This window comes from Schistocerca serialis, chromosome 1 (genome assembly GCF_023864345.2).
Source record: "Schistocerca serialis cubense isolate TAMUIC-IGC-003099 chromosome 1, iqSchSeri2.2, whole genome shotgun sequence".
Lineage (NCBI taxonomy): Eukaryota > Metazoa > Arthropoda > Insecta > Orthoptera > Acrididae > Schistocerca > Schistocerca serialis.
Genome location: NC_064638.1, coordinates 779,156,851 through 779,174,230, shown reverse-complemented (window position 1 = coordinate 779,174,230; position 17,380 = coordinate 779,156,851). Strand labels below are relative to the sequence as shown.

The 17,380-nt window shown below is 38.4% G+C and overlaps 1 protein-coding gene across 1 annotated transcript in view; it reads right to left on the bottom strand.

Annotated features, from left to right (window-relative positions):
- Window positions 1-7,335: 7,335 nt before the first annotated feature.
- The window catches only part of LOC126458200 (X-linked lymphocyte-regulated protein PM1-like), an 89,316-nt gene continuing 79,271 nt past the window's right edge, over window positions 7,336-17,380 (bottom strand). The window contains exon 4 of the mRNA XM_050095095.1: window positions 7,336-7,561. Within this exon, the coding sequence (XP_049951052.1) occupies window positions 7,406-7,561 (156 nt within the window). The 3' untranslated portion in view covers window positions 7,336-7,405. The remainder of the gene's footprint in view (window positions 7,562-17,380) is intronic.

Sequence of the window (17,380 nt, the reverse complement as noted above, 5' to 3'; positions counted from 1 at the left end):
CATTGAAAATTTGTGTGTGTGTGTGTGTGTGTGTGTGTAAGTATAATCTAACTTCTGCACCATTTCAGTGCAGTAATGTGTTCATTGTAAATAAGGATTACAGTAGTTGTATTACATGTTTATTACCTTATAAATAAATAAGAAACTTTTTTATTTTAAATTCAGTGCATTAGTATTTGTAAAATGACTCTTAGTGTTCATTAAAAAATGACGATCATTCCACTTGGGACATGTGGAATGGTACATTAGCTTACTTGTTTTAGTTGTAAATATTTGTCGTGTATTGTTGTTTTTCTGACATGTTCCATATCCTGGAGGACCTCCTCACTACGGATCAATTGGAATGAAAGTAAATCTAATCTAATTGAACAATAGGGGCAGAAGACTACATCCCTGTCTTACACCTTTTTTAATTCAAGCACTTCATTCTTGGTTGTCCATTTTATTATTACCTCTCAGCTCTTGTACATATTGTATATTATCTGTCTCTCACCCTAGCTTACCACTTTTTTCCTCAAAATTTTGAACATCTTGCACCATTTTACATTGTCAAACGCTTTTTCCAGGTCAACAAACCCTATGAATATGTCTTTATTTTTCTTTAGTCTTACTTCCACTTTCAACTGCAACATCAAAATCGTCTCTCTGGTGCCTTTACTTTTCCTAAAGCCAAACTGATCATCATTTAACACATCCTCAATTTTCTTGTCCATTTTTCTGTATATATCCTTGCTGGCAACCTGGCTGCATGAGCTGTTAAGCTGATTGTGTGATAATTCTCACACTTCTCAGCTCTTGCAGTCTTCGGAATTGTGTGGCTGATATTTTTTTGAAAGACAGATGGTATGGTGCCAGACTCATACATTCTACACACTAACATGAATAGTTGTTTTGTTGCCACTTCCCGCAATGATTTTAGAAATTCAGATGGAATGTTATCTATCCCTTCTGCCTTACTTGATCTTAAGTCCTCCAAAGCTCCCATAAATTCTTATTCTAATACTGGATCCCATATCTCTTCTAAATTGAATCTTGTTTCTTCTTCTATCACATCAGACAAATTTTCATACTCATAGAGGCCTTCAATGTACTCTTTCCACCTATCTGCTCTCTCCCCTGCATTTAACAGTGGAATTCCTGTTGCACTCTTAATGTGACCACCCTTAACTTCAATTTCACCACGTTATTTTCAATTTTCTATATGCTGAGTCAGTTCTTCCAACAATCATTTCTTTTTCGATTTCTTCACATTTTTCATGCAGCCATTTCATCTTAGCTTCCTGCACTTCCTATTTATTTCATTCCTCAGTGATTTGTATTCCTAAATTTCCCTGAACATTTTTATACTTCCTCCTTTCATTGATCATCTTAAGAATTACTTATGTTAACCACAGTTTCTTCACAGTTACCTTCTCTGTACCTATGTTTTTCTTTCTAACTTCTGTGATTGTCATTTTCGGAAATGTCCATTCCTCTTCAACAGTATTGCATACTGAATTATTCATTATTGCTGTGCCTATAGCCTTAGAGAGCTTCAAGCATATCTCATCATTCCTTAGTAATTCCAATCCCACTTCTTTGCATACTGATTCTTCCTAACTAATCTCTTAAACTTCTGCCTCCTCTTCATCACTACTACATTGTGATCTGAGTCTTTATTTGCTCCTAGGTACACCTTACAACCCAGTATCTGATTTTGGAATCTCTGTCTGACCATGATGTAACCTAACTGAAATCTTTCTATATCACCCAGGCTTTCCCAAGTATACCTCCTCCTCTTATGATTCTAGAACACAATATTTGCTATTACTAGCTGAAATTTATTATATAACTCAGTTCATCTTTCTCCTCTCTCATTCCTTGTCGCAAGCCCATATTCTCCTATAACCTTTTTTTCTAAGCCTTCCCCTACAACTGCATTCCAGTCCCCCATCAGTATTAGACTTTCAACTCCCTTTACCTACTGTATTACCCTTTCAATATCCTCATATACTTACTCTATCTCTTCATCTTCAGCTTCGATGTTAGCATATGTACCTGAACTATTATCATCGGTGTTGGTTTGCTGTCAATTCTGTTAAGAACAACCTGAACTGTTCATAGTAACACACTCTCTGCCATACCTTCCAATTCATAATGAATCCTATACCTGTTATATCATTTTCTGCTGCTTTTAATATTACTCAATACTCATCTGACCACAACTCTCTGTCTTTTTTCCATTTCACTTCACTGACACCTACTAAATCTAGATTGACCTTTGCATTTCCCTTTTTGGATTTTCTAGCTCTTCTACCACGTTCAAGATTCTAAGGTTCCATGCACCAACTCATAGAATGTTATCCTTTTTTTGGTTATTCAGTCTTTTCCTTGTGGCCACCTCCCCTGTGGTAGTCACCTCCCAGAGATCTGAAATGGGAGACTCTCCCAGAGATCTGAATGGGAGACTCTAACCGAAACATGTTTCAATTGTCTATAACAATTACAATTATTCGACCGCCAAGGAATAACACATAATTACTCCTTGTACTTTGCATACAGGTTCTATGGTGCGAGCAACAAACACTTGTCAGCATCGCTAGTCTGACGCAGCTCCTGTCCTCCCATGACCAACGTCCATCCTGCACACACAGACATGTGTTGCACAGTAAATAGGCTCTCTCTCACGCTTATCTTTAAAATACTGTGTGTTCGAGGCGGCAGACGGTCAAGTGGTTCCAGAATTTACATGTAAATTCACGTATCACTACATACACCCCCCCCCCCCCCCCCCCTCAGATCGAACACGTGGTATTTTATACATAACCATTATGTACATTAAGAACGTACCTAGTAACAATCCACATTTCAAAAGTAATAATTTACTACATAAGGTTATATACACAATTTTTTTTCATAAATCCTTGTACTTCATACAGCAGGCTTCTGATTTTTGTCTTTCCATTAATTCTTTACTCTACTTTGTTTTTAGAACATAAGCCTCTATTTATGATTTAATTTTGCATTACCCTTACTTACGAACGGTGAGGACTCTCTCTACAGCTCCAGTCGTAAACTCCAGGTGTCGTGGACCCTTGAAGATTTCATTCTTTATTCTAATTCTCTGTATTACCTCTTTAGTACATAATGGCCTCCTTACTTATAGTATTCTGTAGTCTGGAGGAACTCTGGGCAAAATAAACGTGTTCCTATTAACACTCATAAAACATAATAATGCTAGTGAAATATAGAATTCAAACTTACCCGAATAATTCCTACAAAATGTGTGACTACTGTCACGATACTGTCCTTTTCCGTCAGATCAACATCTATACCTTACACATGGGTTGACCCTATGAGTGCCCTTCCTCCTTCTGTTTCGTTTGGTAGGTCCCTTTAAATTCCTGTTCTCCTGTGGTACAGGTCAATCCCCTTCTTGGTGCCCCTGTCCGCACAGTATAGGTCAGCCTTTATGAGGTCTGCCTAGCTGCCCTTTACATCCAATAAATGCTGGGTGCGCCCTCCTTATCCTTTATGAGTAGGCCTCTAGGTTCATTACCCGAGTATACATCTTTATGTATACTATAATTAAATATCCTCTGGTAAAAATACATAACCTATTGCACACTGCACACTCGGTTTTTAATACTTCATTTAGTACCCTAGAGTCCTCCTCTACTTTTCATCTTTTATACTCTTGGTATATATTCTACCTCTATACTCTATAATATTTATACAAAATGTGTTTACTTGTGTTATAAGAGTCCCACTATCCTACCAGTCATCAGAATATTTGTCAGACTTACCTTCCTTAACAATTATCACAAACCCTTCCTCTCCAGCTTATCTCTCCTAAATTACTCATGCTTCCTACTTAGGTATACTCGATGCAAAATAAGCACAGTTCTTCTATACTTATGCACATAGGCAATACGGAATGACCGTGTGTGTGTGTGTGTGTGTGTGTGTGTGTGTGTGTGTGTGTGTGGGTGGGTGGGTGGGCACGTCCACACGACATAGAACCATCACAATAAACAACAATGTGTGCATACTTCACGATGTACACATACCTCTTCCCCCACAATACTTCACGGTTCTTATATCATTTCAATCTGTCCCTTCACTGTTTGCATCTTCATGTTTCATTGTGTGATTCTTCGGCCTACTTATATGAAATAAGTTGAAGCTTATTGGAAACCATAGAAAATAAGGAGGACTTCAGCAATAGAAGTATACAAATATGTAAAAAGGGAAAGATAGAAAAGTACTCAAATGAGAAGTAAGAAAGGAAAAAGTAGACATGGTTGCTAAGGTTGAAGAAGAGAAATAAGACAGCTCCAAAGACAGGAAACCCTTCCCAGCCCCCTTCCCCAGGATCCCTACCTCACCAGTACTTGAGTGAGAAGCCGGAGGAGGTATGGTGTTAATTGTCTGCTACAGAACGGACATACTCATCTTCGCCCTTGAGGTCCCCAAAGAAAAATCTTAGCAACCCCTATGGAATGACAAATGGTGAAGAATCAGTCACACTTATGTGCGAGGGTTGTCTGGAAGGTGTGATGTGTGTTTAGTATCAGTCATGATTTATCTGTTGGTGTAAATCATGCTATTACTTACACTACCCACCCCTTTCAAAATTGATACAAACCGTCCCATTTACATCACTTTTTATAAAAGGTAAAAAACATTCTCCATTAAGCATTAACTTATGTATCATATTATCACAATTATGTAATTATTCATACAATATCATATCTTCTATTAATCTAATATCCTTCGCAGTTTATTATGACTTCTGCACCCATAGACAAACTGGATAAGAGATTACTTTCAAAGAATAGCTTAGGCAAAAATACGACCTAACTATAGATGGATGGTGGGAGAGACTGACTGGCTAGGCAAAAATAAGACCTAACTATACAAGGAGACCATGTCAGCTGCTGTCAACATTACAGTCAAGACCATGGGAGAGAATGGCTGGCTAGGCATACTTAATCTTTATCACATGTTGCCACCTAGCAAGTCAAAATAAGTTGAGACAACATGGGACGAGTTATGAAGACAGGCAGGGGCACCCCTGGAATAACCGAGGACAACGCCATAAAATTTCCTAGTGGACACATCTCCCTACTCCCTAACCTACTTCGCGGGCACAATCCTCCAACAACCGAGGACAACTTCTTCCAAATACTTAGCAGGCACAATCCTCCAACAACCGATGACAACTTCATCACATTTCTTAGTGCGCACAATCCTCCAACAACCAAGGACAACTTAATCACATACCAGGAGCAACTTTGGGTGACATTATCACAATTCCAAACTGATATGTTTCTCTAATGATGGATAATAATATAGTATAAGTAGTAGGTGGCTACTGTAAGAAGTAGAGGGATAATGAAAGAAGTTGGGGGAATTCTGTGCAGGAAAATTTTATTGCAGAAGAAACACCGGAAACAACTAGGGATCAGACGGTTGTCACTCCACCCACAGAACTTTAACATCCCTGGGAGACAGATGTGACTCCACCCGATCCCATGGATCTGACATTAACCTCACTCGATTACTTACGGACCAATACTTCTTGTTAAATTTTGTGTGCAAGCCTCCCCACAACAAAACAATTACCACTTTACCAGAGAACACAACATTAAGTAAAGTTATTCTACTTTTTACTCTGTCATGGACAGGTTTGAATTCTTCGCACAAGTAGTCTATAACATTGCTATTATCCTTAAGTTTGGAAACAGCAACAGTTGAAATGTTTCAGGAGATTATCCTCGCGGCAACTTTTCTATCGATTATTTCCTCTACCTGTTCCTCCAGATTACTATTTATTAAGTCTGATGTGACTATTTTCTCCTTAAAGTCACGTTCCACATCATCCACTCACGTGTTAACGCCTGCAATTTGTGACTGGACTATAGGAATTAGTTTGTCCTGTTTCTCAACACTTTCCTTTAAAGTGTGAAAGCTTTGTTTTAGAACATCAAATGTAACATTGTATACACTTTGAAATGATCCTAATTTTCACCAAGTTCAGCTTCTACATTGTTACATTGTCTTCAATATCAAATTCTAACTTCTGGGTCAACTTCTGAAATTGGTCATTCTGCTTTTGGCTAAGTTCAGTAACCATTTGATTCATCTGAATAGTCAAGGAATTACTTAATTCATTTTTAAAATCTAACTGCAAACTCTCCACTCTATCATTTAAGGCCTCCAATTTAGAACTTAAAACCTCACTCTGTGCTTCCAGCTTTTCACTCAGAGTTGCTGAATCAGGGCGTTTTGAGATTTGATTAAATTCAGTACTTCAGACATGTCTGGCATTTCCCTACTCACTGTCATGACCATGGCTGGTTCTGATATTTCCCCAATTTTTTGAGTATTATCCATATCCTTCTTACTTTTAGATCTAGTGATCACTAAAAAAAATTAACCTCTGAGTATAATAACTATACTAACAGTTTATTAGTGAACAGTGTCCTTAACTTCACACTCAAATAATTATTGTCTTTCATTCACCCAGCGCAGAGTTTTATGCTGTGTCGGTGAGCCGGTATGGAGTCAGTGCCAGTGAACGGCACGGGTGTCGGCAATGTCAAAGTTTGGTTTCAATGTTGGTGCCAGTGAATGAGTTTGTAGTCAGCACCAGTGAGCAGCAGCTGGTGCCATTGGTGTCGGTTGCTGGTTACGGCATCCATGCCCCTGCGATGTGTGTGAGGGCTGCTTACTCTCCACACTGGATCTTCATCATCGAATAGATCTTGTCGTAACTTTCTTAGTCTAAACTGTTGAGATTTTCCTTATGTCTTCTCTTGTACGGTATTTATTAATTTTCACCCCTTTTTACTGTTTATGCAGAATCCAACTCTGTGAAACAATTTCCCTGTCTTGTTACTATTGGTTGTTATGGCAACTCACAATATCTTCTTATCTTGATTTTGTTTCAAAATTCCTCTTCCTTCGAGTCCTGATGACGTCAGTCACCACATTCTAATGTTTTCAGCAACAAGAGAAGTGGTGCAAGACTGGATTGCGAACTTCACACTTCTCTTACTACAGTTGACTTACTTGAAACATTTAGGCGATCCTCTTCTCTGGATATGCGGATGCGTCAATCTCCACAACTTCTTCTCCGAAGAAATAATGTTAGTTAGAGGAACCAAAAAACGACACTCTCTCTCTCTTTAAATAACTTGGTACCCTCATACTTTCAGTTCAGTTCAGCTATATTTTCATTTCCACAAGTTTCACATAAGCATACAAACTCTTGCAGGTCAACTGCGTCATTAACCATTAGATACTATTAAATATAATTACAATGTCGTGGATTTAATAACCACCTGAGATTCAAAGACAAGTCTTGCTTCTAGCAAGTCTAACACCAAGATTAAGTAAGAGTCTCTAAACAAAACATGTTTCAACTGTCTATAACAATTACAATTATTCCATCACCAAGAAATAACACATAATTACTCCTTGTACTTTCCATACAGGTTCTATGGTATGAGTGGCAAACACTTGTCAACGTCGCTCGTCTGATGCAGCCCCTGTCCTTCCATGACCAACGTCCATCCTGCACACATAGACATGCGTTGCACAATAAACAGGCTCTCTGTCACACTTATCTTTAAAATACCGCATGTTAGAGGTGGCAGAAGGTCGAGTGGTTCCAGAATTTATGTGTAAATCCTCGAATCACTACACTCTGATTCCATCACAGGTGTGACCACTACTCCTAACTTTCTGCAGTACTCACATTATTCCAAATAGTTTACAAAGAAAGGATAGTTTACAAACTTTCCTTGCCAAAGAAGAATCTTCGCTAAAATATATCATTACTTTGTAAATCAATCCAGAAACAAACTTGATAATTAGTGTTAGATTGTGAAATAACATTAATTTTAAGTATGCCAGAAATTTTGTAATTTCAAATATTTTTAAAAGAAGAGTAATTTTAACTCTGTGTACAGAGTACTAACAAATTAATTTATTTTTACATATTTTAGCTGAAAACATAACACATGTATACAAAATCGTATGAAGTTCATTCAGTTAGACAGTTGATATAATGTTCACTTATTCAAGAATCGATAGTATACATGGTATCAGTTATCTCTATTTAAAAAAGGTAATGTTACAGGAGTGTGACCTACTATAAGGTTAAGATACCATGTATCAAACACTGCAGCCATTCACCCTAAATGATGGGGGAAAAAATCAGCATACTTTATGCACTCAGTAGCGTTAAAAAGTTGCATTATGTAGTCACGTTGTGTGGTGTGCTGGATAGGAAAACAGCTTTGCATGCAGGAGATTGTGTGGTCATATCTTGTCAGGTGCAGTAAGGATTTTTGTTTTAATATTTAAATCTTTATTGACATTACCTTCATCATCATTCTCATTCAATTAATTGATTTACATGTATCTGTTTAATTCCATTCTTTTATCACATAATTATAATATCAACTGCTTCATTTGCTCATTCTTTTCTTCAATCATTCTTCCTCCAGTTGAAATCTTTGTCCATGTGTTTTAATTAATTTTACATATTTATTTCGATTTGATTTCTTTTGTTTTATTATCCTGTTTCTTCATCCACATTATTGCGTTCATTATATCTTTTTCTCATTTTACCTGAATTTTATTTTACTTATAAACCTGTCTTTCTTACATTTTCATCTACATTATTTTGTCCATAGTGCAATAGATATTTATGTTACGTTTTAAATGTTTTTATAAGGATTATCGTGCAAAAAAAAAAAAATGTGCACCTGACAAAATTCAAAGCCACAACCTCCTGCTTGTCAAGCTGATATCCCATCCATTATACCACATACCCAAACTATACAATGCAACTTTTTTAGCACTACTGAGTATCCCACCAAATTCCGAATTGTTTTTTGTCAATTACTCGCAAACGAGGGCCCACCCGGGTGAATGGCTGCAATGTGTGATACCTGGTGTCTTAACCTAAATCACCATGTAGATATTTTCAAAACAATGATCACACTGCTGGAGACCTCTCCTCATGAGTAATAAGGGGTTTGTCACCAAATGTTGTTATATCAAATATGGGAACAACCAAATACAGAAGGGTTATCTAAAAAGGCATTTATGTCATTTTGTAGTGAATTGGTGTAAATGTGAACTTTCTTACAGCCCTTGACCATCTGTAGATGGAAACAAAGTCCCATAGCACAGTTGCATAGCAGGTCTACTGCATCAAGAAAACATGAGAAGGTGGCCATAAACATTCAATAAGGTAAAAGTGCTTATGAACAGCTTCAAGGTGACATATCTTGAGTGAAGTAGTTGATTTAGTTACAACCCATAAACAAATCCCCCTTATAAAGAACTTCCTTTGGCAACCAAGGAGGGGTAATTAACAATCCTCCAGAGTTATTATTATTAAAAAAAATTGGTAAATGGTATGAGATGAAGGGACAGCAGGAGCTTTTCAGAGTATTAAAGAAGCAGTAGTCAAAGTGGCTATACTGAATCACCCTGTCATCTTTGAACGATTTACATTAGCAACAGAAGCATCAGAATAAAGACCCATGGCACAATTATTCCAAGGAGAATGAAATCCAGCAATTGGTGAATATAAGACTGCCCCTTTCACAAGTAGGAGCCGTAACAAGCACAAATTAAACTACACTGCATTAGAGAAGAAGCTCCTAGTTATCATTTGGAGTTTATAACAATTCATGATATTAATTTGGGGATCAAAGATAATTATCTATTTGATGCACTGTCAAGATTACCATTTGGTATTAATGTAATGAAATGTAATGAGGAACTTAGTGTGATTTTTGTGATAACATAATTTCTTAACTTCAAGTTATGCCAATAATAAGGTAAGAACACCAGCCACAAGAATAAAACAAGGAATAAAGACATATGAATACTTTTGGGTCAAATTTCAGCACAACATTAATGCAGGAAGGCTACCAGACAAGCAGGAACTGTGGACGAATATTGATAGTATTTCATTCTGGCAATTAGACAACATCACATACAGATGCAAGTTATGAAGACCTCACAGTGTGGAAGAAGATTTAATATGGCTTATCCATAGGGGCTACAGACATTTCGGAATCAGCAAATGTATTCATTATTAGACCTGCTCCTGCATTACTAGTACTTGATTTTGTATTTTTAACCTTGTTATCAGGAGAAATAAAACTGGTGTTCTACAGATCAGAGCGTGGAATGTCAGATCCCTTAATTGGGCAGGTAGGTTAGCAAATTTAAAAAGGGAAATGGATAGGTTAAAGTTAGATATAGTGGTGATTAGTGAAGTTTGGTGGCAGGAGGAACAAGACTTCTGGTCAGGTGAATACAGGGTTATAAATACAAAATCAAATAGGGGTAATGTAGGAGTAGGTCTAACAATGAATAGGAAAATAGGAATGCAGGTAAGCTACTACAAACAGCATAGTGAACGCATTATTGTGGCCTAGATAGATACAAAGCCCACACCTACCACAGTAGTACAAGTTTATATGCCAACTACCTCTGCAGATAATGAAGAAATTGATGAAATGTATGATTAGATAAAAGAAATTATTCAGGTAGTGAAGGGAGACGAAAATTTAATTGTCATGGGTGACTGGAATTCTAATGTAGGAAAAGGAAGAGAAGGAAAAGTGGGATTAAGGAATGAAAGAGGAAGCCGCCTGGCAGAATTTTGCACAGAGCATAACTTAACCAAAGCTAACACTTGGTTCAAGAATCATAAAAGAAGGTTCTATTCTACATCTACATCTACATTTATACTCCGCAAGCAACCCATCGGTGTGTGGCGGCGGGAGGTCCAGTTCCCGCCATCTTAAAAACCTTTGTAATACCAACTTTTAAATCCTTTTCTTGAAAGAAAAACACCTGACTTCAGTAAACTTTTTCCTTCATTTGAGAGCTGTGGGAAAAGGCGGGGAGGGAGGGGGGGGGGGGGGGCTGAGTGGCTGATAGAAGCACATCGTTACAAATATTGGTCTCCATTTACATTCCATGATAATGTGGGGAAATAGAAGTGCCATTTGTTCAAGTAATTCTCACATAACTACAGTACAACTGATGGTACAGAGGTTGTCAGCTAATGACTATTTTGTTCCAACAGTTATCCACACTAATGGCACATACCTTACGCTGTGGATGAGGGATTTTTATACAGTTTCGTTCCGTCTTTACTATCCAATTGGTTAAGCTAAGATAACATTCCAAATGACACAACACTTAACACATGGATCAAATGGCCATTAAAGCACAAAGGACGGTGGCTTATACTAGGCCCCTGTTAAGGAACACTTGGTATATCAGAAACAAAACCAGCTAATTCTGACCAGACTCCTCAATCTGCTGCCATGTCATGTATTCAACTATTTTTAACAGTACACCATTTATGTAAACAAATAAATAATTTTTTTCCAAGAAACAAATATTCCTGTTATTTTTTGAAAACACAACTGACTACCCTCAAATTTGGTCACATTCTTGGGACACTGGCTCCTATAATGTGGGCGTGGTGAATAGGCAGGCCATACTTCTGGATCTCCTCGACCAATTCATTGTTTCAGAACAAAATTGTCACTTTGCATGGGTAAGCCATGTTTCTGCAATATCCTTTCTTCCAGGAGTGCTGTTTCTGCAAGGTCTGCAGGAGAGATTCTGTGGAGTTTGGAATGTGGGAGACGAGGTACTGGCAGAATTAGACCTGTGAGGAAGGGTTGTGAGTCGTGGTTGGGTAGCTCAGATAATAGAGCACTTGCCCGTGAAGGACAAAGGTTGTATACATGGAAGAAGCCTGGAGATACTGGAAGGCATCAGATAGATTATATAATGGTAAGACAGAGATTTAGGAACCAGGTTTTAAATTGTAAGACATTTCCAGGGGCAGATGTGGACTCTGACCACAATCTATTGATTATGAACTGTAGATTAAAACTGAAGAAACTGTAAAAAAGGTGCGAATTTGAATAGATTGGACCTGGATAAGCTGAAAGAACCAGAGGTTGTAGAGAGCTTCAGGGAGAGCATTAGGGAACAATTGACAAGAATGGGGGAAACAAATACAGTAGAAGAAGAATGGGTAGCTTTGAGGGATGAAGTAGTGAAAGCAGCAGAGGATCAAGTAGGTAAAAAGATGAGGGCTAGTAAAAATCCTTGGGTAACAGAAGAGATATTGAATTTAATTGATGAAAGGAGAAAATACAAAAATGCAGTAAATGAAGCAGGCAAAAAGGAATACAAACATCTCAAAAATGAGATCAACAGGAAGTGCAAAATTGCTAAGCAGGTATGGGTAGAGGACAAATGTAAGGATGTAGAGCCATATATCACTAGGGGTAAGATAGATACTGACTACAGGAAAATTAAGAGACCTTTGGAGAAAAGAGAACCACTTGCATCAATATCAAGAGCTCAGATGGAAACCCAGTTCTAAGCAAAGAAGGGAAAGCAGAAAGGTGGAAGGAGTATATAGAGGGTCAATACAAGGGTGATGTTCTTGAGGACAATATTATGGAAATGGAAGAGAATGTAGATGAGGATGAAATAAGATATATGATACTGTGTGAAGAGTTTGACAGAGCACTGAAAGACCGAGGTCGAAACAAGGCCCCGAGAGTAGACAACATTCCTTTAGAATGACTGACAACCATGGAGGAGCCAGGACTAACAAAACTCTACCATCTAGTGAGGAAGATGTGCGAGACAGGCGAAATACCCTCAGACTTCAAGAAGAATATAATAATTCCATTGCCAATGAAAGCAGGTGTTGACAGATGTGCAAATTACTGAACTGTCAGTTTAATAAGCTACGGCTGCAAAATACTAACACGAATTCTTTAGAGACAAATGGAAAAACTGGTAGAAGCTGACCTCGGGGTACATCAGTTTGGATTTCATAGAAATGTTAGAACAAGTGAGGCAATACTGACCCTACGACTTATCTTAGAAAATGGATTAAGGGAAGGCAAATCTATGTTTCTAGCATTTCACAATGTTGACTGGAATACCCTCTTTGAAATTCTGAAGGTGGCAGGGGTAAAATACAGGGAGAGAAAGGCTATTTACAATTTGTACAGAAACCACATGGCAGTTATAGGAGTCGAGGGGCATGAAAGGGAAGTAGTGGTTGGGAAGGGAGTGAGACAGGGTTGTAGCCTATCCTTGATGTTATTCAATCTGTATATTGAGCAAGCAGTAAAGGAAACAAAAGAAAAATCAGAGTAGGAATTAAAATCCATGGAGAAGAAATAAAAACTTTTCAGGTTCACCGATAACATTGTAATTCTGTTAGAGACAGCAAAGGACCTGGAAGAGCAGTTGAACGGAATGGACAGTGTCTTGAAAGGAGGATATAAGATGAACATCAACAAAAGCAAAAGGAGGATATTGGAATGTAGTCAAATTAAATGGGGTGATGCTGCGGGAATTAGATTACGAAATGAGAGGCTTAAAGTAGTAAATGAGTTTTGCTATTTGGGGAGCAAAATAACTGATGATGGTCGAAGTAGAGAGTATATAAAATGTAGACCGTCAATGACAAGGAAAGCATTTCTGAAGAAGAGAAATTTGTTTACATCGAGTATAGATTTAAGTGTCATGAAGTCGTGTCTGAAAGCATTTGTATGGAGTGTAACCATGTATGGAAATGAAACGTGGACGACAAATAGTTTAGACAAGAAGATAATAGAAGCTTTGGAAATGCGGTGCTACAGAAGAATGCTGAAGATTAGATCACATAACTAATGAGGAGATACTGAATAGAATTGGAGAGAAGAGAAATTTGTGGCACAACTTGACTGGAAGAAGGGATCGGTTGGTAGGGCATACTCTGAGGCATCAAGGGATCACCAATTTAGTATTGAAGGGCAGCATAGAGGGTAAAAATCGTAGAGGGAGACCAAGAGATGAATACACTAAACAGATTCAGAAGGATGTAGGTTGCAGTAGGTACTGGGAGATGAAGAAGCTTGCACAGGATAGAGTAGCATGAAGAGCGGCATCAAACCAGTCTCTGGGCTGAAGACCACAACAACAACAACAACAACAACAACAACAACAACCTTGTACTCACCTGAACAGAAGTCCTAATCCCTCTATACCTAACTTCAACCTATCCATCTCTCTTCTGCTGCCCAACTATGGGATCCAACATTCCACATTCCAAACTGCAGAAATATCAGTTTGGTTTCTCCCGATGATGGCATCCTCCTGAGGAGTCCATAGCTAGAGATTCTGATGGGGAACTATATTACTTCTGGAATATTTTGCACAAGAGGATCCCATCATCATTTAGCCTGCGCTTTGTTGGCAGAACACTTAGAAGATACGACAAACCCACTAAAGAGATAGCCTACATTAGACTTGTCCATCCCCTGCTGGAGTATTGCTGTGTGGTGTGGGATCCTTACCAGGTAGGATTGATGGAGTACATAGAAAAGGTGCAAAGAAGGGCAGTTCGTTTTGTGTTATCGCACAATAGGGGTGAGTGTGTCACTGATATGATACGCAAGTTGGGGTGGCAGTCACTGAAACAAAGGAGGTTTTCTTTGCGGCAAGATCTATTTACTAAATTTCAGTCACCAACTTTCTCTTCCGAATGCAAAAATATTCTGTTGACACCCACCTAAGTAGGCAGAAATGATCATCACAATAAAATAAGAGAAATCAGAGCTCAAACAGAAAGATTTAGGTGTTCCCTTTTCCCACGTGCCATTCGAGAGTGGAATGGTAGAGAAGTAGTATGAAAATGGTTCAATGTACCCTCTGCCAGGCACTTAAGTGTGAATTGCAGAGTAACCATGTAGATGTAGATGTAGCCATAAGGAGAGCTGCTTGCCCTCAGAAAAAATTACAGCTGTTGTTTCACCTAGCTGAAAAGCCATTCACAGTACCAACATGGCAAGGTCATGTTAGCTGCTGTTAGAAGGCCATCTGTCTCCCAGACAGATGTCCCTGCACCTACAAAAAAGACCGTTGCCTCTCTTCAAGAACCACATGTTTGTTTGGCCTCTCAACAGATACCTCTTTGTTGTGACTGCACCGGTGGTACTAATATCTTTACTGTTGAGGCATGCTAGCCACCCCATCACAACAAGGGCCATGATTCATGGCAGGTTATTAGTCCAGCAGAAATGAAGTTTTATGAGTTCTTTCAGAGCTTGCAGAAGTCCAAGCTGTGTCTTTACTAAATACCTGTTCCTATATTTCACAGAGTAGGGTGATAGTTTTCTCTGGGCATAACTCGTTAACGGATCCCCAAATATTAAAAAGTTATTATACCATAGCAGGGACTAAAAGTGATTTAGCTGGTCAGATGCACCACATTTTTTTAAGGTTGAAAGCAGCCACTATCGAGTTAAGAGCAGATGTCCTGTTTGCCATTCATTCTGCCAAATGAAAGCTGGACCCCTTGCCAGTCAGGAGTGTGTGATGGTGATACAAGTGCTAGTCTGCGCTCTGCTTCAGAAACCATGTGAACATAGAAAATTTCTAAACAGGCTAGATTTCTGACTCCACAGTTTTGTCAAGTAGTTGGAGCACAGTAAATCTTATAAACTGTTTCTTGCATAATGTCAATGTATATTACCATGTGACAAGTGGATTCATTTAAGATTGTTGTTGTTGTTATGGTGTTCATCCCTGGGACTGGTTTGATGCAGCACTCCATGCTACTCTATCCTGAGCAAGCTTCTTCATCTCCCAGTACCTACTGCAACCTACATCCTTCTGAATCTGTTTAGTGTATTCAGCTCTTGGTCTCCCTCTACGATTTTTGCCCTCCGCACTGCCCTTCAATACTAAATTGGTGATCCCTTGATGCTTCAGAATATGCCCTACCAACCGATCCTTTCTTCTAGTCAAGTTGTGCCACAAATTTCTCTTCTCTCCAATTCTATTCAATGCCTCCTCATTAGTTATGTGATCTACCCATCTAATCTTCAGCATTCTTCTGTAACACCACATTTCCAAAGCTTCTATTATCTTCTTGTCTAAACTATTTGTTGTCCACATTTCATTTCATTTCCATACATGGCTACACTCCATACAAATACTTTCAGACACGACTTCATGACACTTAAATCTATACTCGATGTAACCAAATTTCCCTTCTTCAGAAACACTTTCCTTGCCATTGACAGTCTACATTTTATATCCTCTCTACTTCGACCACCATCAGTTATTTTGCTCCCCAAACAGCAAACCTTATTTACTACTTTAAGCCTCTCATTTTGTAATCTAATTCCCGCAGCATCACCCGATAAATCTTGACTACATTCCATTACCCTCATTTTGCTTCTGTTTATGTTCATCTTATATCCTCCTTTCAAGACACTGTCCATTCCGTTCAGCTGCTCTTCCAAGTCCTTTGCTGTCTCTGACAGAATTACAATGTCATCAGCAAACCTCAAAGTTTTTATTTCTTCTCCATGGATTTTAATTCCTACTCCGAATTTTTCTTTTGTTCCCTTTACTGCTTGCTCAATATACAGATTGAATAACATCAGGGATAGGCTACAACCCTGTCTCACTCCATTCCCAGCCACTGCTTCCCTTTCATGTCCCGCAACTCTTATAACTGCCATGTGGTTTCTGTACAAATTGTAAATAGCCTTTCGCTCCCCGTATTTTTTCCCTGCCACCTTCAGAATTTAAAAGAGAGTATTCCAGTCAACATTGTCAAAAGCTTTCTCTAAGTCTACAAATGCTAGAAATGTAGGCTTGCCTTTTCTTAATCTATTTTCCAAGATAAGTCGTAGGGTCAGTATTGCCTCACGTGTTCCAACATTTCTACGGAATCAAAACTGATCTTTCTCGAAGTCGGCTTCTACTAGTTTTTCCATTCATCTGTAAAGAATTTGTGTTAGTATTTTGCAGCCATAGCTTATTAAACTGACACTTCGGTAATTTTCACATCTGTCAACACCTGCTTTCTTTGGGATTGGAATTATTATATTCTTCTTGAAGTCTGAGGCTGTTTTGCCTGTCTCATACATCTCGCTCAACAGATGGTAGAGTTTTGTTAAGCCAGGCTCTCCCAAGGCTGTCAGTAGTTCTAATGGAATGTTGTCTACTCCCGGGGCCTTTTTTCAACTTTGGTCTTTCAGTGCTCTGTCAAACTCTTCACACAGTATCATATCTCTTATTTCATCTTCATCTACATTCTCTTCCATTTCCATAATATTGTCCTCAATAACATCACCCTTTTATAGACCCTCTATATACTCCTTCCACCTTTCGGCTTTCTCTTCTTTGCTTATAACTGGGTTTCCATCTGAGCTCTTCATATTCATGCAAGTGGTTCTCTTTTCTCCAAAGGTCCCTTTAATTTTCCTGTAGGCAGTATCTATCTTATCCCTAGTGATATGCACCTCTACATCATTAC